At 45.0% G+C, this 26,414-nt stretch overlaps 1 protein-coding gene across 1 annotated transcript in view; it reads left to right on the top strand.

The window, feature by feature from the left end:
• Positions 1–26,090, top strand: part of LOC124550705 (cysteine-rich, acidic integral membrane protein-like) — a 57,113-nt gene extending 31,023 nt beyond the window's left edge. Inside the window, exons 2-3 of the mRNA XM_047125427.1 lie at positions 151–3,409; positions 25,977–26,090. Coding sequence (XP_046981383.1) covers positions 151–3,409; positions 25,977–26,090 — 3,373 coding nt within the window. The remainder of the gene's footprint in view (positions 1–150; positions 3,410–25,976) is intronic.
• The last annotated feature ends 324 nt before the right edge of the window (positions 26,091–26,414 follow it).

The following is a 26,414-nucleotide window of genomic DNA, read 5'->3' as shown; positions in this document are numbered from 1 at the left end:
ATAAATAAATGATACACTCCAGTATTGCAACCGGACACCATAATCAATTGCAGCCATGGCTGATCAAACGTCTACAGGTCTGAACTTTTCTAATGATTGGTAGCTTTCTAAGAGACTGATTGAAACAAGACTTTTCTTTGTGTTTTGCAGGGATCCAGACAAAGGATTACGAAGGAAACGAAGGAAAGGGCACGGGTTCCGCTACGAAGAGCAAGTCATCGCACTGGTCTTCCTCCGCTGCCTCACAAAACAGCTGCCAAACTTCGAGCTGGCGTCCGATAACCGCAGTGTTTGGCACATATTTGACGACATCGTTGTTACATGGAACAGCGTGGACAATCTGGGTGAAAAATACATCTTGCTGGTGCAGTTGAAACATAAGGTGTCTAAGAAACATAAAATACTCACGGAAGCTGACCTGTTTCCAAAGAAGAAAAACAAATCCAATGATAATTTACTTGCTAATGACTGGACCAACGCGTTCGCCAATGGCTGGGCCGATGACTGTGCTGATGACTGGCTTAATGATTGTGCCAATGACTGTGCTGATGACAGTGGCAATGACTGTGCAAATGACTTTCCTGTTGACTGCACTGATGACTTTGCTGATTGGGTTGAGGAGTGGCCTTATGACCACGTTAGTGACAGTGGCAATAAATGCTCTGATGACTGTGCTGACTCTGCTGATGACTGGCTTAATGATTGTGCCAATGACTGTGCTGATGACAGTGGCAATGACTGTGCAAATGACTTTCCTGTTGACTGCACTGATGACTTTGCTGATTGGGTTGAGGAGTGGCCTTATGACCACGTTAGTGACAGTGGCAATAAATGCTCTGATGACTGTGCTGACTCTGCTGATGACTGGCTTAATGATTGTGCCAATGACTGTGCTGATGACAGTGGCAATGACTGTGCAAATGACTTTCCTGTTGACTGCACTGATGACTTTGCTGATTGGGTTGAGGAGTGGCCTTATGACCACGTTAGTGACAGTGGCAATAAATGCTCTGATGACTGTGCTGACTCTGCTGATGACTGGCTTAATGATTGTGCCAATGACTGTGCTGATGACAGTGGCAATGACTGTGCAAATGACTTTCCTGTTGACTGCACTGATGACTTTGCTGATTGGGTTGAGGAGTGGCCTTATGACCACGTTAGTGACAGTGGCAATAAATGCTCTGATGACTGTGCTGACGATTGTTCTGACAGCTGGGCTTATGGCTGGGCCAATAACTCTGCTGATGACAGTGCTAATGACTGTTCTGATGACTCTGCTGATGACTGTGGTGATGACCGCGATGATGACAGTTCCAATGACTGTGACAAAGGCTTGGCCGTTGACTGGGCTGACGAATGGACCAATGTCTGTGCAAATGACTATGCCAGTGACTGTGTTGTTGATTGCGCGAGTTATTGTGCTGGTGACAATGATTATGACTGTTCCAATGACTCTGCTGACGATGGTAATTATGACTGTTCCAGTGACTCTGCTAATGACTGTGCTGATGGCTGGGCTGAGGTCTGGCTCAGTGGCTGGGCCAGTGGATGTGCTGGTGACAGTGGGAATGACTGTCACAATGAATATGACAATAAGTGTGCTGATGGCTCTCCTGATGATTGGACTCATGACTCTTGCAATGACAGTGATAATGGCTGTGCCAATGACAGTGATGATGACAGAGCAAATGACAGTGATGATGACAGTTCCAATGACTGTGACAAAGGCTTGGCCATTGACTGGGTTGACGAATGGACCAATGTCTGTGCGAATGACTATGCCAGTGACTGTGTTGTTGATTACGCCAGTTATTGTGCTGGTGACAATGATTATGACTGTTCCAATGACTCTGCTGACGATGGTAATTATGACTGTTCCAGTGACTCTGCTAATGAATGTGCTGATGGCTGGGCTGAGGTCTGGCTCAGTGACTGGGCCAGTGGATGTGCTGGTGACAGTGGGAATGACTGTCACAATGAATATGACAATCAGTGTGCTGATGGCTCTCCTGATGATTGGACTCATGACTCTTGCAATGACAGTGATAATGGCTGTGCCAATGACAGTGATGATGACAGAGCAAATGACAGTGATGATGACAGTTCCAATGACTGTGACAAAGGCTTGGCCATTGACTGGGCTGATGAATGGACCAATGTCTGTGCAAATGGCTATGCCAATGACTGTGTTGTTGATTACGCCAGTTATTGTGCTGGTGACAATGATTATGACTGTTCCAATGACTCTGCTGACGATGGTAATTATGACTGTTCCAGTGACTCTGCTAATGAATGTGCTGATGGCTGGGCTGAGGTCTGTCTCAGTGACTGGGCCAGTGGATGTGCTGGTGACAGTGGGAATGACTGTCACAATGAATATGACAATCAGTGTGCTGATGGCTCTCCTGATGATTGGACTCATGACTGTTGCAATGACAGTGATAATGGCTGTGCCAATGACAGTGATGATGACTGTGACAAAGGCTCGGCCATTGACTGGGCTGATGAATGCGCCTATGACTCTGCCAATTGTGGCGATGAATGCGCCATTGAATGGGCTGACAACTGGGCCAATGACCATGCCGTTGACAGTACCAATGACTGTGCCAATGATTGTGCTGATGAATGTGACTGTTATTCTGTCAATGACTGTGCTGATTATTGGACTGATGACCGTGCCTGTTACTGTGCTGATGACAGCGCCAATGACACTGCCAGTGACAGTTCTGAAGACTGGGCTGATGACTGTGTCAATGAGAAAGCCAATGAGAATGCCGATGTCTATGCCAATGTCTATGCCAATGACTATAGTGATGACAATGCCAATTACTGTTCCAGTGTCAATGATGATGATTGTGACAATGACTATATCTATGAGCATAGCAATGACTATGCGAATAACAGTGCTAATGACTGCTCTGATGACTGTTCTCATGACTGGAATAATGAATGGACTGATTGCCGGGTCAGTGAGAGTGCCGAAGACAGTGCCAATGTTTGTAATGATGACAGCACTGATGACTGTGCCGACGACACTGCCAATAACACTGCAAAAGACGGTGTTGATGACTATGTCAATGACTATGCCGATGAAAGTGTCGATGATGCAAATGACTATGCTGAAGAAAGTGATGACAATTATGCTGATGACTACGTCAAAGAAAATGCCGATGACTACGCTGAAGAATATGACGATGACTATGCCGAAGACTATGCCGACGACAATGTCGACAATTATGCTGACAACAGCGGCAACAAAGACACTGAAGAAAATGCCGATTACTATCTCGATTACTATGCTGACAGCTATTCCAATGACTATTCTGACAACTCTACCGACATTTATGCCTACGGCTATACTGCTGAGTACGCAGAGAACTGTGGCTTCGACTATGCCGACGACTATGTCAGCGACAATGTCGACGACGATGATGATTATGCTGACGACTGTGACGACAACAATGTCGACTACTACGCCGACTACGATGGTGATGACTATGACAACAGCTGTGACACAGACCATGCTGACAACTACGCCAACTGCTATGCTAATGACTGTTTCTCCGACAATGAGAACGATAATGTCGATGACAATTCCAATGACTATTACAATGACAACTCCAATGATACGTCCTATAAGAAATACCCCTTCGCCATTATCAATTATTGGAAATCTTTCAATAAATTTAAAAATAAACTACAGGATTACAGCTGCTATGCACTGGTGTTATTAACTAACGCCCCCCTGAAGCGAAGTGCAGGTCCATTTTCAAGGATGATAGTCGCAAACACGGTTGCTGCGCCATGTTCAGACATTGTTGAGAGAAACAAGCTGCTAGACTTGGGCGGCGACATGTACAAACTCAAAGTGGGTGCGATGGTTCCGAAGGCAATTAAAGATGACCGCGACTTTGTGGGGCATTTCTTCTTTCATTGTGGCCAAAAGCACGTTGAGCAAATAAAGGAAGACATCTGCAAGGAGCTCCAGCACCTATTAGGCTGTCCTGGACTTGAAGAAACAAACAGGGCATGCGAAGAACTGTGCCAGTGTGTGGAGAAATGGAAAGATGGGCAATGTAAAAACCCGGAAAAGCTATCCAGCAGCTGGTCTGAGTGGAAAAACATTGAAAGCAGGTACAGTGTGCTGCGGGCCACGGGGAAGCACAGTGTAATCAATGACACCGCGAAAACCTGAGAGATCACAAATGTGTTTCTTTGGGTCTTCTGGTCATTTTGAGCACTAACTTTGCTTTTAAAGCCTTGCTACTGTAGATACGTTGCGTTAGTCATTGCTACCTATAACCTTTCCAACAAAATATTTCAATAAAATGACTTTGTATTTTGAGTTTTATTATGCCTGTAGATACAGATAAGAACCGTATTAATGTACCATATTTAATGCTGCTGTATGGACGATGTAACCTAGAACCTATAAATGCTATATAAACAGGGCTCGTTTTGTTTCTTTTCTCATGTCTATCGTTGACATGTACCTGGAAGTAGTATATTGTAGTGCCTGTGTTATTCCGAAGTATGATGCAAAGTGCCTTTCGGACTTATGTGCATGTTTGGGTCTTAATCAGAATAACACAGGCACTGCAATATCGTATTTATCAGCCGATGTCAGGCAAGCGACTTTCTACATCTAAATCCATACTCCGCATGCCACCTGACGGTGTGTGGCGTAGGGTACCTTGAGTACCTCTATCGGTTCTCCCTTCTCTTCCAGTCTTGAATTGTTCGTGGAAAGAAGGATTGTCGGTATGCCTCTGTGTGGGCTCTAATCTCTCTGATTTTACCCTCATAGTCTCTTCGCGAGATATACGTAGGAGGGAGCAATACACTGCTTGACTCCTCGGTGAAGGTATGTTCTCGAAACTTTGACAAAAGCCCGTACCGAGCTACTGAGCGTCTCTCCTGCACAGTCTTCCACTGGAGTTTATCTATCATCTCCGTAACGCTTTCGCGATTACTAAATAATCCTGTAACGAAGCGCGCTGCCCTCCGTTGGATCTTCTCTATCTCTTCTATCAACCCTATCTGGTACGGATCCCACACTGCTGAGCAGTATTCAAGCAGTGGACGAACAAGCGTACTGTAACCTACTTCCTTTCTTTTCGCACTGCATTTTCTTAGGATTCTTCCAATTAATCTCAGTCTGGTATCTGCTTTACCGACAATCAACTTTGTATGATCATTCCATTTTAAATCACTCCTAATGCCTACTCCCAGATAATTTATGGAATTAACTCCTTCCAGTTGCTGACCTGGTATATTGCAGCTAAATGATAAGGGATCTTTCTTTCCATGTATTCGCAGCACATTACACTTGTCTACATCGAGATTCAATTGCCATTCCCTGCACCACGCGTCAATTCGCTGCAGATCCTCCTGCATTTCAGTACAATTTTCCATTGTTACAACCTCTCGATATACGACAGCATCATCCGCAAAAAGCCTCAGTGAACTTCCGATGTCATCCACAAGGTCATTTATGTATAATGTGAATAGCAACGGTCCTACGGCACTCTCCTGCGGCACACCTGAAATCACTCTTACTTCGGAAGACTTCTCTGCATTGAGAATGAAATGCTGCGTTCTGTTACCTAGGAACTCTTCAATCCAATCACACAATTGGTCTGATAGTCCATATGCTCTTACTTTGTTCATTAAACGACTGTGGGGAACTGTATCGAACGCCTTGCGGGAGTCAAGAAACACGGCGTCTACCTGTGAACCCGAGTCTATGGCCCTCTGAGTCTCGTGGAGAAGTAAAATGTCTCCTCTGTACTGGAATATACGTACTGGGCGTACGAGTACAGGTTGTGGAAACATGGTTGAGACATTTGGAAGTTGGGCCTGGCCGTGAGTCGTCCTCGGGTAGCGTAGTCTGCTTCCTACATGAAGATTCATGTAGATGAGACTTACCGGCCAATGGTCGTCTTCAGTGCGGATGCACTCACACTGCTCAAACTCTTACGGGATTCGGCACATACACTGGCCAGAGTAATGAGTATAGTGGGCAGGGGCACTACAAACGTAGTGTGTGTACAATGAGTTGGAAATGTGGGTCTCACAAGGAATGTGCCAGAGATAAGTCCCTGCAGTCGCACTATCCTCTGTGTCCAGATGCCGGCACGGTAGCTCAGCGTGTTCGGTCAGAGGATTGGCAGTCCTCTGCAATAAAAAAAAAAAAAAAAAGGAAAAAAAAGAGTGGCTCAGTCGGCTAGAGCATCCGCTATGTAAGCAGAAGATCCCGGGTTTGAATCCTGGTCGGGGTACAATTTTTCAATTTTCTCCGTTGATCTATCAGCGCCAGTAAGCAGCTGGATTTCATTATAATTTCATAGTCTGCTCCCACCGGCTACCTTTGCTGCGAGCTGCTGCCATCTCGCTAGCCTGCGGTAAGTCTGACCGCTTATTTCGGCTTTCCGCAATAGCACTCGTGTTTTCGAGAATACAGGAAGATGCAAGTATGAGTGAACTTAAATAGAGCAAACAGCTTGAAGCTATGTTAAACCGAACTGTTATGAATTTGAATCTCTTTTTGGAGAATCTGCGATTTTACGAGGGTCACTCCAAAAGAAATGCACACTATTTTTGTAAAAATACAGTTTTCATTCTGCATGTGTGAAAGCCTTGCAGTGTGTAGATACATGCTTCCCGCTTGTTTTAAAAACTCAGTTCAACCTGTTCCCGTGAGTGGCGCCGTCACAGCACGTCTTCGAGGTGGCTGCTGCACTTGACGTTTGTCAGAAGCAACGAGCTGTAGTAGAATTCCTGTGCTGTGAAAACGAGACAGTGAGGAACATCCACAAGAGGTTGAAAAAGACGTATGGAGATGCTGCTGTCGATCGCATTACAGTTAATCGGTGGGCGAGCAGGTTATGTGATGAAAGCGGGCGCGGAAATATTGAGGATTGTCCTCGCAGCGGCAGGCCTCGTACTGCCCACACGAACGAATTGTCACGCTACGTTGGGATAGGGCAAGGAAGTGTTTGCAGAATACTGAAAGTGTTAGTGTTAAAAAAGGTTTGTGCCAGGTGGGCTCCCTGGATGTTGACAGTCGCTCACAAAGAAACAAGAAAAACGGTATGCAGCGAACTTTTGGAACTGTACGAGAATGGTGGAGATGAATTTCTTGGAACAATTGTGACAGGTGATGAAACATGGCTCCATAATTTTTCGCCAGAGACGAAGAGGCAATCAATGGAGTGGCATCATACAAATTCACCCAAGAAAAAAAAATGTTCGAAACCACACCTTCTACTGGAAAAGTTGTGGCTACGGTGTCTTTCGATTCCGAAGGACTCTTGCTTGTGGACATCACGACAAGATGAGCCACCATAAATTCTGATGCATATGTGACGACACTGAAGAAACTTCAAGATGGACTGAGTTGAATTCGACCACACCGGCAAAAGCAGGCTGTTTTGCTGTTGCACGACAATGGACGACCACACGTAAGTCAAAAAACCGTGGAAGCGATCACAAAACTCGGATGGACAACACTGAAACACCCGCCTTACAATGCTGACCTGGCTCCATGTGACTATCATCTCTTTGGGAAACTGAAGGACTCTCTTCGTGGAACAAGGTTTGAAGATGATGACTCCCTTGTGCACGCTGCCAAACAGTGGCTCCAACAGGTTGGTCCAGAATTTTGCTGTGCGGCTATACAGGCGCTGGTTCCAAGATGGCGCAAGGCAGTTGAGAGGGATGGAAATTATGTGGAGAAATGAAAATATTGTTCCTAAAGGATGTATCTACACACTGTAAAACTTTCAAACATGTAGAATAAAAGATGGATTTAAAAAAAAAAATAGTGTGCATTTCTTTTGGAGTGACCATCGTAGTTTGTGATGATTTCGTTGGTTTCTACAGGAGATAGCCAAAATAATGTGAACAGTGCTAGCAATGGGATGCTTGTGTTTGGCAGTCAACATCTCAACCCTTCCGCATATTTCTGCAGACTTCAATGCTGGGCCATCACCAAGCGTCAGCGTTCGATCCATTCAACGAAACATCATCGATATGGGGTTTTGAAGCCGAAGGCTCACTCGTGTACCCTTCATGAATGCACGACAAAAAGCTTTACGCCTCGCCTCGGTCCGTCCACACCGACATTGGAGTATTGATGACTGGAAACATGTCTCGTTTCATATTGTATCAAGCGGAAGGCCGTGTACTGGTATGGAGACAACTACATGAATCCATGGACCCTGCATGTCAGCAGGGGACTGTTCAAGCTGTTGGAGGCTCTGTAATGGTGTGGAGCGTGTGGAGTTGGAGTGATATGGGACCCCTGATACTTCTAGATAAGACTCTGACAGGTGACACGTACGTAAGCATCTTGTCTGATCATCTGCATCTCTTCATGTCCATTGTGCATTCTGACAGACCTGGACAACTCCAGCAGGGCAGTGCGACACCCCACATGTCCATAATTGTTACAGGATGGCTCCAGGAACACACTTATGAGTTTAAACATTTCCGCCGGCCATCAAACTCACCAGACAGGAACATTATTGAGCATATCTGGGATGCCTTGCAACGTGCTGTTCCAAAGAGATCTCCACCCCGTCGTACTCTTGCGGACTTATGGACAGCCCTGCAGGATTCATGGTGTCAGTTCGTTCCAGCACTACTTTAGACATTAGTCGAGTCCATGCTACGTAGTGTTGCGACACTTCTGCGTGCTCGCGGGCGCCACATACGGTATTACGCAGGTGTACCAGTTTCTTTGGCTCTCCAGTGTATACAAGCTCCATGTGGGGGCAGCTAACGACGCAACCAAGCATAGCTTTTATATATAAAATTGTCCATCTCTTTGGAGTTCATTATCATAATATCATTTCAGCGGGAGATTTTTAACTGTGTCCTGTGTCCCAAAGATCGAGTCCCTAATCTCAACTCGTTTGCTGAATTAAAATGCATAATTAAAGAGTTCCATTTAACTGACACGTGGGAACACAAAGACGGTGACACGCCTGCTTTTACGTTCATTACTGATTGCTCGGCAAGTCGCTTTGGTAGGGCATACGTATCTATCAGCTTAAAGACTAATATCCTGCACACAGAAGTCTGACGACGCTGCATTTATATGCAGAATTAATATGGAGAAAAAGGCCACCTACCGCGGTAGAAGTTATTGGAAGCTAACGGTGCACACTTGCAAGATACCGAATGCCACGAGCTTTTCGACAAAACTTGGCAGGAATGCGAAAGGAAGTTTACTTCCTACAATTCTTCCCTGACCTGGTGGCTAAAATGAGCGAATCCGCGACTGAGGAAAATGATCGGCTGTTCGCGGGAGAAAAGTTTCTGGTACAGAAAAACAGCCGAGTTTTATTTCCAGTGCCTGCGGGACCTATACAAAGTGTACGCCTCTGTCGTTGGAAATTATGTTCCGACCAAACGAATCAAATCCAAAAATTTTGGCTCAGAGAAGAAAACAGATACAATGATTCCAAATACATACGAGAACGCAGGGTGCTGGTTGTGGTGAAGAAGCATCCATAATCATACCATACGCGAACCGAATCGAAGACGTGGAAGAATTATCACAGAAGTTAAAACAACCGACGGGACATTTCTGACAACCCAAAACGTCATTTAAAAGCAAATCTATGGCCACTTTGCTAGCCTAGATGTCGGGTAGTGCTGTTAATTGCGAAAGGTGTCAAGTATTCAAAAGGGTTGAAAATCATTGGTTTATGGGATGGTAGTACTAAGTACTTACACCAACAGAGACTGCCAAATAAGTTGGAGAGTCCGGAGAGAACAGTTGAAGAGGAATATGAGCATAGGAAGAGGGCCAGACAAGCATCGACAAAGCAGCGAAAGGAGCATTTGGAGACTGTGAAAAGAAAATGGGACCAGTTTGGTGGGATGTAGAAATAGCAGAGATGATCGAAAGGAAAAAAGAAGATTCTTTGTCTCTCCTGAGTGTAAATGGCGGTCAAACTAGAGATAGATTAAGGACACTAAATAGAGAGGTAAAAAGAGATGAGTTAAAGAATTGAAACAAGCTGTAGGAAGAAATATGTGAATATGTAGAGAGGATAATTGATGGGGCTCGTAGTGGTGAGGCATGGAGAACAATCAAGTCAATGCCAGCGTCTGCTAGTGATAATTTCCATCATAGTACTACCAGTCATTGTCAGTGGAAAAAGTACACTACTGGCCATTAAAAGTATTACACCAAGAAGAAATGCAGATGATAAACGGGTATTCATTGGAAAATACATTATACTGGAACTGACATGTGATTACATTTTCAAGCAATTTGTGTGCATAGATCCTGAGAAATCAGTACCTAGAACAACCCCCTCTGGTCGTAACAACGGCCTTGATACGCCTGGGCATTGAGTCAGACAGAGCTTGGATGGCGTGTACAGGTACAGCTGCCCATGCAGCTTCAACACGATACCACAGTTTATCAAGAGTAGTGACTTGCGTGTTGTGACGAGCCAGCTGCTCGGCCACCATTGACCAGACGTTTTCAAGTGGTGAGAGATCTGGAAAATGTGATGGCCAGGGCAGCAGTCGAACATTTTCTGTATCCACAAATGCCCTTACATGACCTGCAACATGCGGTCGTGCATTATCCTGCTGAAATGTAGGGTTTCGCAGGGATCGAATGAAGGGTAGAGCCACGGGTCATAACACATCTGATATGTAATGACCACAGTTCGAAGTGTCGTCAATGCGAACAAGAGGTGACTGAGACGTGTAACCAATGGCACCCCATACCATCACGCTGGGTGATACGCCAGTATGGCCATGACGAATACACGCTTCCAATGTGCGTTCACCGCGATGTCGCCAAACACGGATGCAACCATCATGATGCTGTAAACAGAACCTGGATTCATCCAAAAAAAATGACGTTTTACCATTCGTGCACCCAGGTTCGTCGTTGAGTACACTTTCGCAGGCGCTCCTGTCTGTGATGCAGCGTCAAGGGTAACTGCAGCCATGGTCTCCGAGCTGATGGTCCATGTGCTGCAAACGTCGTCGAACTGTTCGTGCAGATGGTTGTTGTCTTGCAAACGACCCATCTGTTGACTCAGGGATCGAGACGTGGCTGCACGATCCGTTACAGCCATACAGATAGGATGCCTGTCATCTCGACTGCTAGTGATACGAGGCCGTTGGGATCCAGCACGGTGTTCCGTATTACCCTCCTGAACCCACCGATTCCATATTCAGCTAACAGTCATTGGATCTCGACCAACGCGAGCAGCAATGTCGCAATACGATAAACTGCAATCGCGATAGGCTACAATCCGACCTTTATCAAAGTCGGAAACGTGATGGTACGCATTTCTCCTCCTTACACGAGGCATCACAACAACGTTTCACCAGGCAACGCCTGTCAACTGCTGTTTGTGTATGAGAAATCGGTTGGAAACTTTCCTCATGTCAGCACGTTGTAGGTGTCGCCATCGGCGCCAACCTTGTGTGAATGCTCTGAAAAGCTAATCATTTGCATATCACAGCATCTTCTTCCTGTCGGTTAACTTAAGCGTTTGTAGCACGTCATCTTCGTTGTGTAGCAATTTTAATGGTCACTAGTGTATTTTTTGTTCTAGGAAAATCGGCGTGAAGTTTCACATAGATGTGACGTGAGGATGCAGAAGGTGGAGTCATGACGTTTACATATAAAAGTTCTTCAACAGGCTGTGAGGAGCTGTAAGATGAAGAAGGCATCAGACTGTGGATCAATACACACACAGCTGATGAAGTTTGGTCCACCGAAATTGTTGGAGATGCTAAGGAGGCTGTTTGAAAAAGTGTTAAATGGAGAAGATGTTCCGCCATAGTTGAAAACATGTTACTTAACATCGATGCATAAGGAAGTGTCACGTAGTACACAAGTAATTTTAGGAGACTGGCAGCTGCGCCATTCATTAGAAGACCGTACACGAAGATACTTCAAGATCTATAGTTCAATTATTTTATCTTGGCGGCTCGCGCATGCCCGCCCAGACGCAGGAGATTGCTGCGTTGCCAGTTGTACGCGGCAAGAGAAGCAGTGCCATAGTATAGTTCGCAAACTTAACGTTTAGGGGGGAGAGCGCAGTTTATGAAGTAAAGCCACCATGGCCGCATTAACCCTTTAGTAGAGAAAGGGACAAGTCACATGCAGTAAGAAGAACAAGCATGATTGCGAGCATGAAGGTCTGTAATGGACAACGTCTTCACAAATGGAAGTAATGCACTGACGGAACAAAGTCGCAACACCATGAGGGAGTTGTGTGACGAAAGTTGGTAGGCGTCTTTCTACATCTGAAAATGACGTCTGTTCAAAAATGTCGCACTAGTCGCATAAGAGTGGCTCCAGTAGCGTAACGATGAGGATCCAAATCAGGTTCTCTTTAAATACACTCTTCCCCGATCTCGGGGAAGGTCAGTTTGGACCCCGTAGAAATGTAGAAACACGTGAGGCAGTACTGACCCTACGACATATCTTAGAAAATAGATTAAGGAAAGGCAAACCTATGTTTCTAGCATTTGTAGACTCAGAAAAAGCTTTTGACAATGTTGACTGCAATACTCTCTTTCAAATTCTGAAGGTGGCAGGGGTAAAATACAGGGAGCGAAGGGCTATTTACAATTTGTACGGAAACCAGATGGCAGTTATAAGAGTCGAGGGGGATGAAAGGGAAGCAGTGGTTGGGAAGGGAGTGAGACAGGGTTGTAGTCTCTCCCCGATGTTATTCAATCTGTATATTGAGCAAGCAGTAAAAGAAACGAAAGAAAAATTCGGAGTAGGAATTAAAATCCATAGAGAAGAAATAAAAACTTTGAGGTTCGCCGATGACACAGCAAAGGACCTGGAAGAGCAGTTGAATGGAATGGACAGTGTCTTGAGAGGAGGATATAAGATGAGCATCAACAAAAGCAAACCGAGGATAATGGAATGTAGTCGAATGAAGTCGGGTGATGCTGAGGGAATTAGATTAGGAAATGAGACACTTAAAGTAGTAAAGGAGTTTTGCTATTTGGGGAGCAAAATAACTGATGATGGTCGCAGTAGAGAGGACATAAAATGTAGAATGGCAATGGTAAGGAAAGCGTTTCTGAAGAAGAGAAATTTGTCAGACAAAAGCACAGTCACTGGCAAGCCTCCTACAATTTTATCCTACGAAAATTACGTAGTCTTACTTCCCTCGTTGTCGGTGGATCGACGGAAGTCCACGGCGGCGACACAATGTGGCATCGAGCTTTTACTGTTGCGACTCGGGCCCACAGTGCGCTTCACATTTAAGTCCTCGTTTCTTCAGCACTATGCCCATTAATCCATAATAACTTCCAGATATGCCGACCATTACTTTCCCGTCGTACTTAGATCCACACACTAGCCGTTAGATGTAACACAGCTAGGACCAGCAGCACTCGACTGTACGTCTTACCCCGAGCACGGCGTCACTGCTACTACTGCCCGCTGGCGCGCTCCCGCGCCCAGCGGCACGACAAAACAATCTCTCTGACTTCAGCGTTAACTAAATATGCCCTGACTTGGAAGTGTTAAATATTACATAATTCAAACATAGTATTTACAGTACATATTTACACTAGACAATACATCGTAAACAAACAGTTGCCTGTGTTAAGCAAGCGAAAAAATTCATACCAAGGACTGCGTTGTAGCGTCACATGGTGAGCCGATCTGTTAGGCTGCCACTCATGAACAGCATTCCAGGAATGCTCTACAGAGTGTCGACATATTGCTTTGGCCTGCTCCATCACCAGATCTGTCTCCAATCGAACACATATGGGACGTCAACGGACGACAACTTCAGTACTGACTAGCGAAGTACAACACGCATGGAACTCCATGTCTCAAACTGACATTCGGCACCTGCATAACACATTGCACAAAACACGCACGTTTGCTTGCTTACATTCAACATTCTGGCCTTATACTGGTTATTAATATATCAGCATTTTACGTTCGCAATGGCTTGCCTCGTGCCCACTTTAACCTGTGATCTTGCAGTGTTGTTGTTGTTGTGGTCTTCAGTCCTGAGACTGGTTTGATGCAGCTCTCCATGCTACTCTATCCTGTGCAGGCTTCTTCATCTCCCAGTACTTACTGCACCTACTTCCTTTTGAATCTGCTTAGTGTATTCATCTCTTGGTCTCCCTCTACGATTTTTACCCTCCACGCTGCCCTCCAGTACTAAATTGGTGACCCTTTGATGCCTCAGAACAGGCTCTACCAACCGATCCCTTCTTCTAGTCAAGTTATGCCACAAATTTCTCTTCTCCTCAATTCCATTCGATACCTCCTAATTAGTTATATGGTCTATCCATCTAATATTCAGCATTCTTCTGTAGCACCACATTTCGAAAGCTTCAATTCTCTTCTTGTCTAAACTATTTATTGTCCATGTTTCTCTTTCATAAATGGCTACACACCACACAAATACGCGGCTACAGCGGTCGCAGGTTCAAATCCTGCCTCGGGCATGGATATGTGTGATGTCCTTAGATTAGTTAGGTTTCAGTAGTTCTAAGTCTAGGGGACTGATGACCTCCGACGTTAAGTCCCATAGTGCTTAGAGCCATTTGAACCATTTTGACATTTGAATCCATACTCGATCTTAACAAATTTCTCTTCTTCAGAAACGCTTTTCTTGCCATTGCCAGTCTACATTTTGTATCCTCTCTACTTCGACCATCATCAGTTATTTTGCTCCCCAAATAGCAAAGCTCATTTACTACTTTAATTATCTCATTTCCTAATCTAATTCCCTCAGCATCACCCGACTTAATTCGACTACATTCCATTATCCTCGTTTTGCTTTTGTTGATGCTCATCATATATCCTCCTTTCAAGACACTGTCCATTCCGTTCAATTGCTCTTCCATGTCCTTTGCTGTGTCATTGGCGAACCTCAAAGTTTTTATTTCTTCTCTATGGATTTTAATTCCTACTCCGAATTTTTCATTTGTTTCTTTTACTGCTTGCTCAATATACAGATTGAATACCATCGGGGAGAGGCTACAACCCTGTCTCACTCCCTTCCCAACCACTGCTTCCCTTTCATGCCCCTCTACTCTTATAACTGCCATCTGCTTTCCGTACAAATGGTAAATAGCATTTCGTTCCCTGTATTTTACCCCTGCCACCTTCAGAATTTGAAAGAGAGTATTCCAGTCAACATTGTAAAAAGCTTTCTCTAAGTCTACAAATGTTAGAAACGTAGGTTTGCCTTTCCTTAATCTATTTTCTAAGGTACGTCGTAGGGTCAGTATTGCCTCACGTGTTCCAACATTTCTGCGGAATCCAAACTGATCTTCCTCGAGGTTGGCTTCTACCAGTTTTTCCATTCGTTTGTAAAGAATTCGCGTTAGTATTTTGCAGCTTGCAGTGTTAATCATTTAAGTATGTTACCTAGAATAATGGGTTCTGAAATTTCATTACACTACATTATTTTGGTATTGCGATTTTTTTTCATCAGCGTACACGAAAGATGCACAAAGGTAAGATTGAAGACGTGGGATTCATTGCTTGACCTAAAGAAGCTTACGATAATGTACCGACCAACAAACTATAGGAATAGTTGAAACACATGGAGTCGGTTCAAAGATTGCTAAAGGTTGTTATGAAATTACAGAATGTTCGGAAATGTTACGAACTTACAGGACTTGTAAAAAAAATGGCTCTGAGCACTATGGGACTCAACTGCTGTGGTCATAAGTCCCCTAGAACCTAGAACTACTTAAACCTAACTAACCTAAGGACAGCACACAACACCCAGCCATCACGAGGCAGAGAAAATCCCTGACCCCGCCGGGAATCGAACCCGGGAACCCGGGCGTGGGAAGCGAGAACGGTACCGCACAGGACTTGTAGATAGGAATGAGTACATAATGTTCTGAATAGGAACCCATGCGCGGAAACGTTTGAAAATCTATTCGCTAGGTAAGTAGGACACAGGGTAGTCAAGCAGTGATTACGTCAGATTGGTTGATATCATTTGACGTCCATCCTAGCTCTCTGATCTGGTTCGAGCCTCATTCACGCGTTTGTGGGTGTTAGAGCAAGATGGTTGAGGACAGGTTTGCAGAATACACCGGCATGATCCTTCTGAATGACGAAGCTCATGGTAATTTAAGAGCTGCTCGTCGCCTATATTAAGATCGATCGCCTCAACGTCCTACTCCATGACATACGCTTTTCGCTCAATCACGGAACGGATTCGAGGAAATTGTGCGACTGTGGTGCTCCAAGCAGACGCCACACACCAGAATTGGAAGAGGGCGTACTGCATCATGTTGAAGGGAACCCGTCAATAAGTCAACGAGCAATTTCTTTAGCTATTACGAGTGGAACTGTAAAACAAGTGATGTACCGGGTCACACCTCATCAGTTACTTGAAACAGTCGTCGCGTTACCAACATGTATTCAAATGGATGTAGCGCGGAAATGCTATGTTACCGGACATGGATTTGAATTCAAAATGTCATTTTCTCACATTGATCTACAAGTCCTAGAAGTTTATAAATGGAATTTACGAATGTCCTATATACTCACTACTGGCTATTAAAATTGCTACACAACGAAGATGACGTGCTACAGACGCGAAATTTAACCGACAGGAAGAAGATTGATATGCAAATGATTAGCTTTTCAGAGCATTCACACAACGTTGGTGCATGTGGCGACACCTACAACGTGCTGACATGAGGAAAGTTTCCAACCGATTTCTCGTACACAAACAGCAGTTGACCGGCGTTGCCTGGTGAAACGTTGTTGTGATGCCTCGTGTAAGTAGGAGAAATGCGTACCATCACGTTTCCGACTCTGATAAAGGTCGGATTGCAGCCTATCGCGTTGCGGTTAATTGTAACGCGACGTTGCTGCTCGCGTTGGTCGAGATCCAATGACTGTTAGCTGAATATGGCATCGGTGGGTCCAGGAGGGTAATACGGAACACCGTGCTGGATCCCAACGGCCTCGTTTCACTAGCAGTCGACATGACAGGCATCTTATCCGCACGGCTGTAACGGCTCGTGCAGCCACGTCTCGATCCCTGAGTCAACAGATGGCGACATTTGCAAGACAACAACCATCTTCACGAACAGTTCGACGACGTTTGCAGCAGCATGGTCTATCAGCTCGGAGACCATGGCTGCGGTTACCCTTGACGCTGCATCACAGACAGGAGCGTCTGCGATGGTGTATTCAACGACGAACCTGGATGCACGAATCGTAAAACGTCATTTTTCGGATGAATCCAGGTTGTGTTTACAGTATCATGATGGTCGCATCCGTGTTTGGCGTCATCGCGGTGAACGAACATTGGAAGCTTGTATTCGTCAACGCCATACTGGCGTATCACCCAGCGTGATGGTATGGGGTGCCATTGGTTACACGTCTCGGTCACCTCTTGTTCGCATTGACGGAACTCTGAACAGTGGACGTTACATTTCAGATGTGTTACGACCCGTGGCTCTTCCCTTCATTCGATCCCTGCGAAACCCTACAATTCAGCAGGATAATGCACGACCGCATGTTGCAGGTTCTGTACGGGCCTTTGTGGATGCAGAAAACGTTCGACTGCTGTCCTGGCCAGCACATTCTCCAGATCTCTCACCAATTGAAAACGTCTGGTCAATGGTGGCTGAGCAATTGGCTCGTCACAATACCCCAGTCACTACTCTTGATGAACTGTGGTATCGTGTTGAAGCTGTATGCGCAGCTGTAAATGTACACGCCATCCAAACTCTGTTTGACTCAATGCCCAGGCGTATCAAGGCCGTTATTACGGAAAGAGGTGGTTGTTCTGGGTACTGATTTCTCAGGATCTATGCACCCAAATTGCGTGACAATGTAATCATATGTCAGTTCTAGTATAATATATTTGTCCAATGAATACCCGTTTATCATCTGCATTTCTTCTTTGTGTAGCAATTTTAATGGCCAGTTTATATGAAAATAGCACAGCGAGAGTAATGATTGGGAATAGTTTGACAGGAGAATTTCAAGTGAATAGGGATCTGCACAGGTATGTGGACAGTCACCGGCTCTGTTTAAACTACACCCAGGAGCAATCATGCAGGCTTGGCACAAAAAATGTGAGGTTATGGGACTGATAGTACAGTACAAGCATTTACCCCGTATTTTGCAGGGCATGGATGTGCGTGATGTCCTCAGGTCAGTTAGGTTTAAGTAGTTCTAAGTTCTAGGGGACTGATGACCTCAGCTGTTAAGTCCCATAGTGCTCAGAGCCATCTGAACCGTATTTTGCAGATGGTCAGATTGTACCTGCAGGAAGTGAAGATGACGTGAACTGTGTGATACGAACATTTAAAGAGGAATTTAGTAAGGCTGGCCTGAAGATGAACATGGAGAAGTGTGAGTACTTTAATTTTGGATTGGTAAATGTAAATAATGTGGAGGTAGCTGGAGAAGGAATTTTAGTAGTGGAAAAGGCAAATTTTCTTGGGGTATTACTTAATAAACAGGTCAGAAGTAACGATAAAATCGCTAGTAGGATCAATAAGAGACGAGCTGTAACAAGGGCAATGAACTCTGTTCTGTGGAACAAAAAGAATAAGAAGAACAGTATTGTATTATAGAGTGTAGTTTCTATGGATATGAAGTCAGAATAAACTGCTTGCCACTGAGATGGATTACTTAAGACGAAGCTCAGCTGAACTAGGATGGATAGGACAAAAAATTCCGTAATCCGACAAAGTATGAAATGGATAGTTGTATATCTGACGACATCCAATAAAAACACTAGTGCAGTTTGGTCATGTGAATGGGATGAATGAAGACGGGGATTCCAAATACGTTACTACGATGGATACCATCACAGCAGGAGACAAGGGGGTCCCCCATGACGCAACTGGCAAAATGATGTAGAGAAGGCAATGAAAGCACGGGATGTGAACGAGGAGGAAAGTCAAGACAGAAAAACATGGAGACTGGGAGCGAAGAACCGGTGCCAGTCGCAGACAATAAACAAGAAGAAGAAGATGATGATGAAGATGCCGTGAATCGTGTACTATTAAGCAGCGATTTGTAGTCTTTACACAACACTTTATTTACAGGTTAAAGATCATACATATAACAAAGAGTTTACAACATGTCCTGTCTTACAAAGAGTATCAATAATCAGAGACATAAACATCCTGATGACTTCCAATTCCCGACATCCTCTCCACACTGGCCTACTTCCAGGGAGCTGACCAGCTGAACCGGACGTGCTGTCTGCTGTCCTGGCATGTGCAGTATTATCGTCCTTACTTTATCGTTTCTTCCCTGCACATCTTTCTGTTTTCCCTTTCTTCTACATGTCTCTTGGTCGTCCATCCTCTTGAATCAAAGCCAGAGCACCAGGTCGGAAGTCAATACCTCTTGCAGATGTGTCTGTAACTTCGTGGAAGCTCCTAGACTCCATGAAATATTCTTTGGTCCATCTTTTCCAAAAGTCGTCTGCTAGTTTTTTCTGTAGTTTAAATTCTTTGATCAGATTTTGGGTGACGGTAGGTTCTGGTTTAGTGGGCACATTTAACAGGCCTTCACCAACCAGAAAGCGTGCTGGTGTCAGAGGTTCTGCGTCATCTGGAGAGATTGGCCTTGAGCTTATTGCAGCTTCGATGCTGACCAAGATGGTACAGAGTTGCTCTGCAGTTACACTTGATCGTCCCAACACTTTCCGTAAGTATCACTTGGCGGTGCCCACCACCCTCTCCCAACATCCTCCCCATTAAGACGCCTGTGGCGCAATGAAGTTCCAAGTGATTCCGTTTTCGGCGAGGAAGCTATCGGTCTGTGAGGTGGTTAGTGAGTTCCATAGTTCCGATAATTCTTGATTAGCGGTGTGAAAAGTCTTTGCATTGTCAGTGTAGATGGTCTGCGGCAATCCACGTGTACTAGCAAATCTCTATACAGCCATCAAGAATGTGTCGGTATTCATACTGGAGCAGAGCTTAGATATACTGCATGTTACTTTAAATCCGTCTTGATTGCAAATTTTTTTTTATTATTATTCATATGACCGGTTTCGGTTCATTCAGAACCATCTTCAGATCTGATATTTAAGTTACAGGAGTAACCCGTCCAATTCAGCAACTTTCACATGCTACGTCACATGTTGCTGAATTGGACGGGTTACTCCTGTAACTTAAATATCAGATCTGAAGATGGTTCTGAATGAACCGAAACCGGTCATATGAATAATAATAAAAAAAAATTTGCAATCAAGACGGATTTAAAGTAACATAAAATCACTGATTGCTGTTATCCCAATAGACATTATGTCTGTTTTTGCAAAATATACTGCATGTGTTGTTGAGCAAGTGAAGGGTGTTATATAGGCCTTTCCGATGCTCAAGCCTGTCCTGATGTGAAGAGGGTCAGCAAAGTCTATGGCGGTGACAGTAAAGGGCTTAGGTGGTCTCTTTCGATCTCTGGGCAGTAGTTCAAATGGTTCAAATGGCTCTGAGCACTATGGGACTTAACATCTGAGGTCATCAGTCCCCTAGAACGTAGAACTACTTAAACCTAAGGACATCACATGCCCGAGGCAGGATTCAAACCTACGACCGTAGCGGTCATGCACCTAGAACCACTCAGCCACGCCGGCCGGCTGTGGGTAGTGGAGCTTCAATTTGCTTTCCTCTTGAGATCTTCATGATCTTGCATGGTAAACATGTACATAGAGCTCTTTTAATGGTTAGACGACCTTTCAGTATCCAAAATTCTTGCCGAAGTTTGGATAACACGAGTTGGACACTGAGGTGATGAAGATCAATATGTGTTTGAGATATGAGGAGTCTCGGGAAGCAGTGTAAACCATCTATAACTAATGGATGTCGTTCCTCACTGGTGAGGTCTGCAAACTGTAGTCTTCCTCCCAGACGAATGAGTCCATCTTCAATAAATGGATGAAAGCATCCAGTTCTAGAGTCTTGCGGGATCGGTTTACCATTCGGGAGTGCGTGGAATTCCCACATGAAGCGCTGACGTTGGACTGTGTTGATCCAGTAAGTGCTTGCATTTGCGAACTCGGCTGCTGTCAGTTCTCCAGCAAGTTTATGTTTGTGACGAATTTTACGTCTGAAGTGAAGGATCTTACCAGTTGTACGAATTAGTCTCTGGTAGGAACATTTGGAAATGTCTATAATGCTGGGAGGTATTGCAACTGCCGTGACGTATTTTACATTTCTTCTTTCTTACAGAAGGTCATGAGGTATATTTGGAGTACCAGATATCCAACGTTCTCCTGGGTGTGCAAGCCATGGCGGTCCTTCCCACCAAAGACGTGCAGATTGGATTGATTGCCAAGAAATCCCCGTGTTAGGTGATCTAGGGATGTATGTATATGAATTCTGTCACTCTGATACAGATGAAAGTCTTCCATTGATTCTCATCTCTGCGTATTCAGCGTAAGACTACTGAAGCATTCATCTACTACATTGCATCGTTCCGTGTAGCAGTAATATCTTAGTAATCGTGCTCCCACAAGTGCACCTACACGTTCGAGACGTGGTAGTGTTATCCTTTCGACAGGTGCAAGTCTGTTCTTGGTACAGTTTCTCCTTCCTAACTGCATGGTGTGGAAGGTACAATATGGTGCCACTTGGATCATCAGGAGCAGCGAGTTCTACATGCAGTGGCGGCTGCTTTGGAAGAGCCAGGAGCGTGTGTCCACCTAACTTTCGACACCTTGCCGATTTATTGGTTATTTTTCTTTAAATGCTGTTAAACGTAACATAGATGCTGCAGTCTGAAAGATACCGGACTTAAATCCACCACACTGCTGCTCCTCTAGACTTCGTGAAACATGGCATCAGGGTCGTGAGTGCACCTTCAGTTCTGCACATTTAAAGAGCTTTTGCGCATGCGCAACTCGCGTGACGTAGTTGCCTTACAGGGCAAATGCATACGGATTTGATGAACAGCATGCACAGTTCACGATGTGCACAGCTAGCCCTTGCCAATTAACAAGAAGTTCACATCAGTGCCACCAGGTGGTAGCAGATTGGGGCAGACTTTTATCCCCGTTCGCTCGGCATAAATCCTGCTAGGTGATATCACACTCCTCAGGTACGCTAATTCGCTCACTATATGCTGTAGTAAAATTAGATAGGACGTCAGTACATGTTACAACTGCACTGACAGTAAACCTACACTCCTGGAAATTGAAATAAGAACACCGTGAATTCATTGTCCCAGGAAGGGGAAACTTTATTGACACATTCCTGGGGTCAGATACATCACATGATCACACTGACAGAACCACAGGCACATAGACACAGGCAACAGAGCATGCACAATGTCGGCACTAGTACAGTGTATATCCACCTTTCGCAGCAATGCAGGCTGCTATTCTCCCATGGAGACGATCGTAGAGATGCTGGATGTAGTCCTGTGGAACGGCTTGCCATGCCATTTCCACCTGGCGCCTCAGTTGGACCAGCGTTCGTGCTGGACGTGCAGACCGCGTGAGACGACGCTTCATCCAGTCCCAAACATGCTCAATGGGGGACAGATCCGGAGATCTTGCTGGCCAGGGTAGTTGACTTACACCTTCTAGAGCACGTTGGGTGGCACAGGATACATGCGGACGTGCATTGTCCTTTTGGAACAGCAAGTTCCCTTGACGGTCTAGGAATGGTAGAACGATGGGTTCGATGACGGTTTGGATGTACCGTGCACTATTCAGTGTCCCCTCGACGATCACCAGTGGTGTACGGCCAGTGTAGGAGATCGCTCCCCACACCATGATGCCGGGTGTTGGCCCTGTGTGCCTCGGTCGTATGCAGTCCTGATTGTGGCGCACACCTGCACGGCGCCAAACACGCATACGACCATCATTGGCACCAAGGCAGAAGCGACTCTCATCGCTGAAGACGACACGTCTCCATTCGTCCCTCCATTCACGCCTGTCGCGACACCACTGGAGACGGGCTGCACGATGTTGGGGCGTAAGCGGAAGACGGCCTACCGGTGTGCGGGACCGTAGCCCAGCTTCATGGAGACGGTTGCGAATGGTCCTCGCCGATACCCCAGGAGCAACAGTGTCCCTAATTTGCTGGGAAGTGGTGGTGCGGTCCCCTACGGCACTGCGTAGGATCCTACGGTCTTGGCGTGCATCCGTGCGTCGCTGCGGTCCGGTCCCAGGTCGACGGGCACGTGCACCTTCCGCCGACCACTGGCGACAACATCGATGTACTGTGGAGACCTCACGCCCCACGTGTTGAGCAATTCGGCGGTACGTCCACCCGGCCTCCCGCATGCCCACTATACGCCCTCGCTCAAAGTCCGTCAACTGCACATACGGTTCACGTCCACGCTGTCGCGGCATGCTACCAGTGTTAAAGACTGCGATGGAGCTCCGTATGCCATGGCAAACTGGCTGACACTGACGGCGGCGGTGCACAAATGCTGCGCAGCTAGCGCCATTCGACGGCCAACACCGCGGTTCCTGGTGTGTCCGCTGTGCCGTGCGTGTGATCATTGCTTGTACAGCCCTCTCGCAGTGTCCGAAGCAAGTATGGTGGGTCTGACACACCGGTGTCAATGTGTTCTTTTTTCCATTTCCAGGAGTGTATTTTGTGGGTTCCTGAATTAGTTATAGAGTGTTAAGTTATGAATTTTATCATACTGTGATCCATTTGAGGCAGTAAGAATCATAAGGACCCAAAGTATATGACCATCGATTGTGACATTGTAGCATTTATTCATGCTTCTGAAATTTGCCAATCTTATGGTGAGTCGGGTTTATCTGTGCTGTAGGGTCACATGGTATATACGAAAAATCGCAAAAGGCTGAATCACAGGTTTCTCTGATATTCACTTAAATAGGGCATCGAGGGCAGTGTGCTTCAGGCCCTTATGGATCTCAACCTCTCATTTGTAATCTAGCCAAGGGACCTGATGGTAGACATTACTTCTTGAGTTCAATCATTTTCACAAACGCCACTTTGTGTTTGGAGTTAATTGTTTACTGTGCGGGGATCGGCTTTCGTGTGCAGTGTAAACTTGAACTCTGTTGAATCTATTTTAAATGTTAACAGAAAAGTGAAGCTGGGAGGAGGGTTGTGACTCGTGCTTGGATAGCTCAGTCGGTAGAGAACTTGCCCGCTAAAGGCAAGGGCCCCGAGTTCGATTCTCGGTCCAGCACACAGCTTTAATCTGCCAGGAATTTTCATATCAGTGCACACTCCGCTGCAGAGTTAGAATCTCATTCTGGGAACATAACAGTAAAGGAAAAATTAGCCACAAAGGAATTAGGGTCTCCGAGAACAGATCCTTTGCTTGAGAGAATGACGAAATCAAATAAGCGTGACTACAAGCGAACATTTAACAAGGAAGTGTACAGTTAGGACAAGTTGTTGTGTGTGGGTGCAGCGTAAGAATATCTGATTTTCAGCCTGGAAGTAAATTCGTGAACCAATAAACCTGTTAGGCATCGTGTACATTTGTCCGAAAAAATGGAAAACCACGAAAGCTATCGCTTACACAGAAATGCGAAACGGAGAGTCGGGAAAGCTTAAAAATGATTTCGTTATTGCTCTAAACTGTTCTTAATTGTGTACAAAACAACAAAATTCCACAGAACAAAATGGTTCAAATAGCTATGAGCACTATGGGACTTAACATCTGTGGTCATCAGTCCCCTAGAACTTAGAACTACTTAAACCTAACTAACCTAAGGACATCATACACATCGATGCCCGAGGCAGGATTCGAACCTGCGACCGTAGCGGTCACGTGGTTCCAGACTGAAGCGCCTAGAACCGCACGGCCACACGGGCCGGCTCCACAGAACAATTCATTCTTTTGTCAAATAAGCTATTCATCTTATTGTTATTATTATTATTATTATTATTATTACTCTTGTTATTATTATTCGCCATGGCTCTAGTATAAATTTGTTGGCAAGCATAACTGTTATACATCAGCTGCTATTAATTTCACACTCCCAAATGTATCTGAACCTAAAAATTTGTGAACAGCCAGAATGTATACTCACGAGCCGCCACTGTCTACATGGTTCTTTGTAATGTACTCCAACGTAAGACTGTGGTAACTGTCCTTTAAGGAATTTTTAATATTTTTGTGGAATCTAAATTTTAAAAACCTCTCTCACACCGGCCTGATTTAGCTTCACTGATCAGGATAGTAAAAACATGCGTATGTTAAAGGAATATTCATTCACAAAGCAGGCTTATCACATTCACACAGTTCAATACTATTCTATCCTGATTAAATTGAGGTTAACTTCATTTCCATAAGGCAGTGAAGCAATTTCGAAGTCTCGGTGCGACGAAAATTGTCAGTCGATCTCCTGGAAACATTTGTAATAATTATTAACTTTCGGTGATCACATGGGGAAGACCGGAGATCTGCTGGTAAGACCGTGTTAGCCTATTTATTTGAAGTAATTTGATATCTTGAGCATACAAAATGGCAGGTTCGTCCAGTGTAAATCAGACGTTCCCCACTGATCCCGTGCAACACAGCGTAGTAAGCAGACACTGTCAATAATAATCAGTTAAATAATACGCGAACACACTTACTTTAGTTTAGTTCATGTATTAAATTCCTTCTCATACAGAATCTCATCAAGATGGCGACTAGCTCAACAATACATACATATACATCCTCCTTCTTTCACGACTAATCCGCAAGAATTCCTTCATTCTTTTCATAAGAGAAAACATAGAGAGCAGAGAAGCTACTCCATGGAGTAAATGGACGCTCCAAGGAATAATTGGGCTTGAAACTACTTTGCATTGATAATCGGTAAGATAAGAAGAGATATTTCGAGACATGTACTGAGTTATGTAATTTAAAAAATTTCTGAAAATATCGCGGAGAGACCGCAGCAAGAGACATTACAAATTGTTGCTGAGAAGTCTTTCATGTAAACTTCGAAATCTACTTTCTGCTTTCAGTCGGTTAGTAGAATATAAAATAATATTTCGTTTCTTAGGACGAGGAACGACTCTTCGACGATCCTGCACAAGACTACATGCCTGAAATTCTTGAAGGAGGGCAGAACCTTTATTTGTCTTTACCGCATCATGATGCGCAGTTATGGCATTAGTATGGAGACCCCAGAATCGTCTGAATTGGTCATCTGTGGGCATTTGAGTCTGAAGAACAAAGTTAACAACAGCTAAATTTGCAGAGACGGTAGATGGCTCAAATGGCTCTGAGCGCTATGGGACTTAACATCTGTGGTCATCAGTCCCCTAGAACTTAGAACTACTTAAACCTCACTAACCTAAGGACATCACACACATCCATGCCCGAGGCAGGATTCGAACCTGCGACCGTAGCAGTCGCGCGGTTCCGGACTGAGCGCCTAGAACCGCTAGACCACCGCGGCCGGCAGAGACGGTAGATCTACAGCCACTGAAGATCCAAT

The sequence above is a fragment of the Schistocerca americana genome, chromosome 9 (assembly GCF_021461395.2).
Source record: "Schistocerca americana isolate TAMUIC-IGC-003095 chromosome 9, iqSchAmer2.1, whole genome shotgun sequence".
Lineage (NCBI taxonomy): Eukaryota > Metazoa > Arthropoda > Insecta > Orthoptera > Acrididae > Schistocerca > Schistocerca americana.
This window is presented reverse-complemented; position numbering and strand designations above follow the sequence as displayed.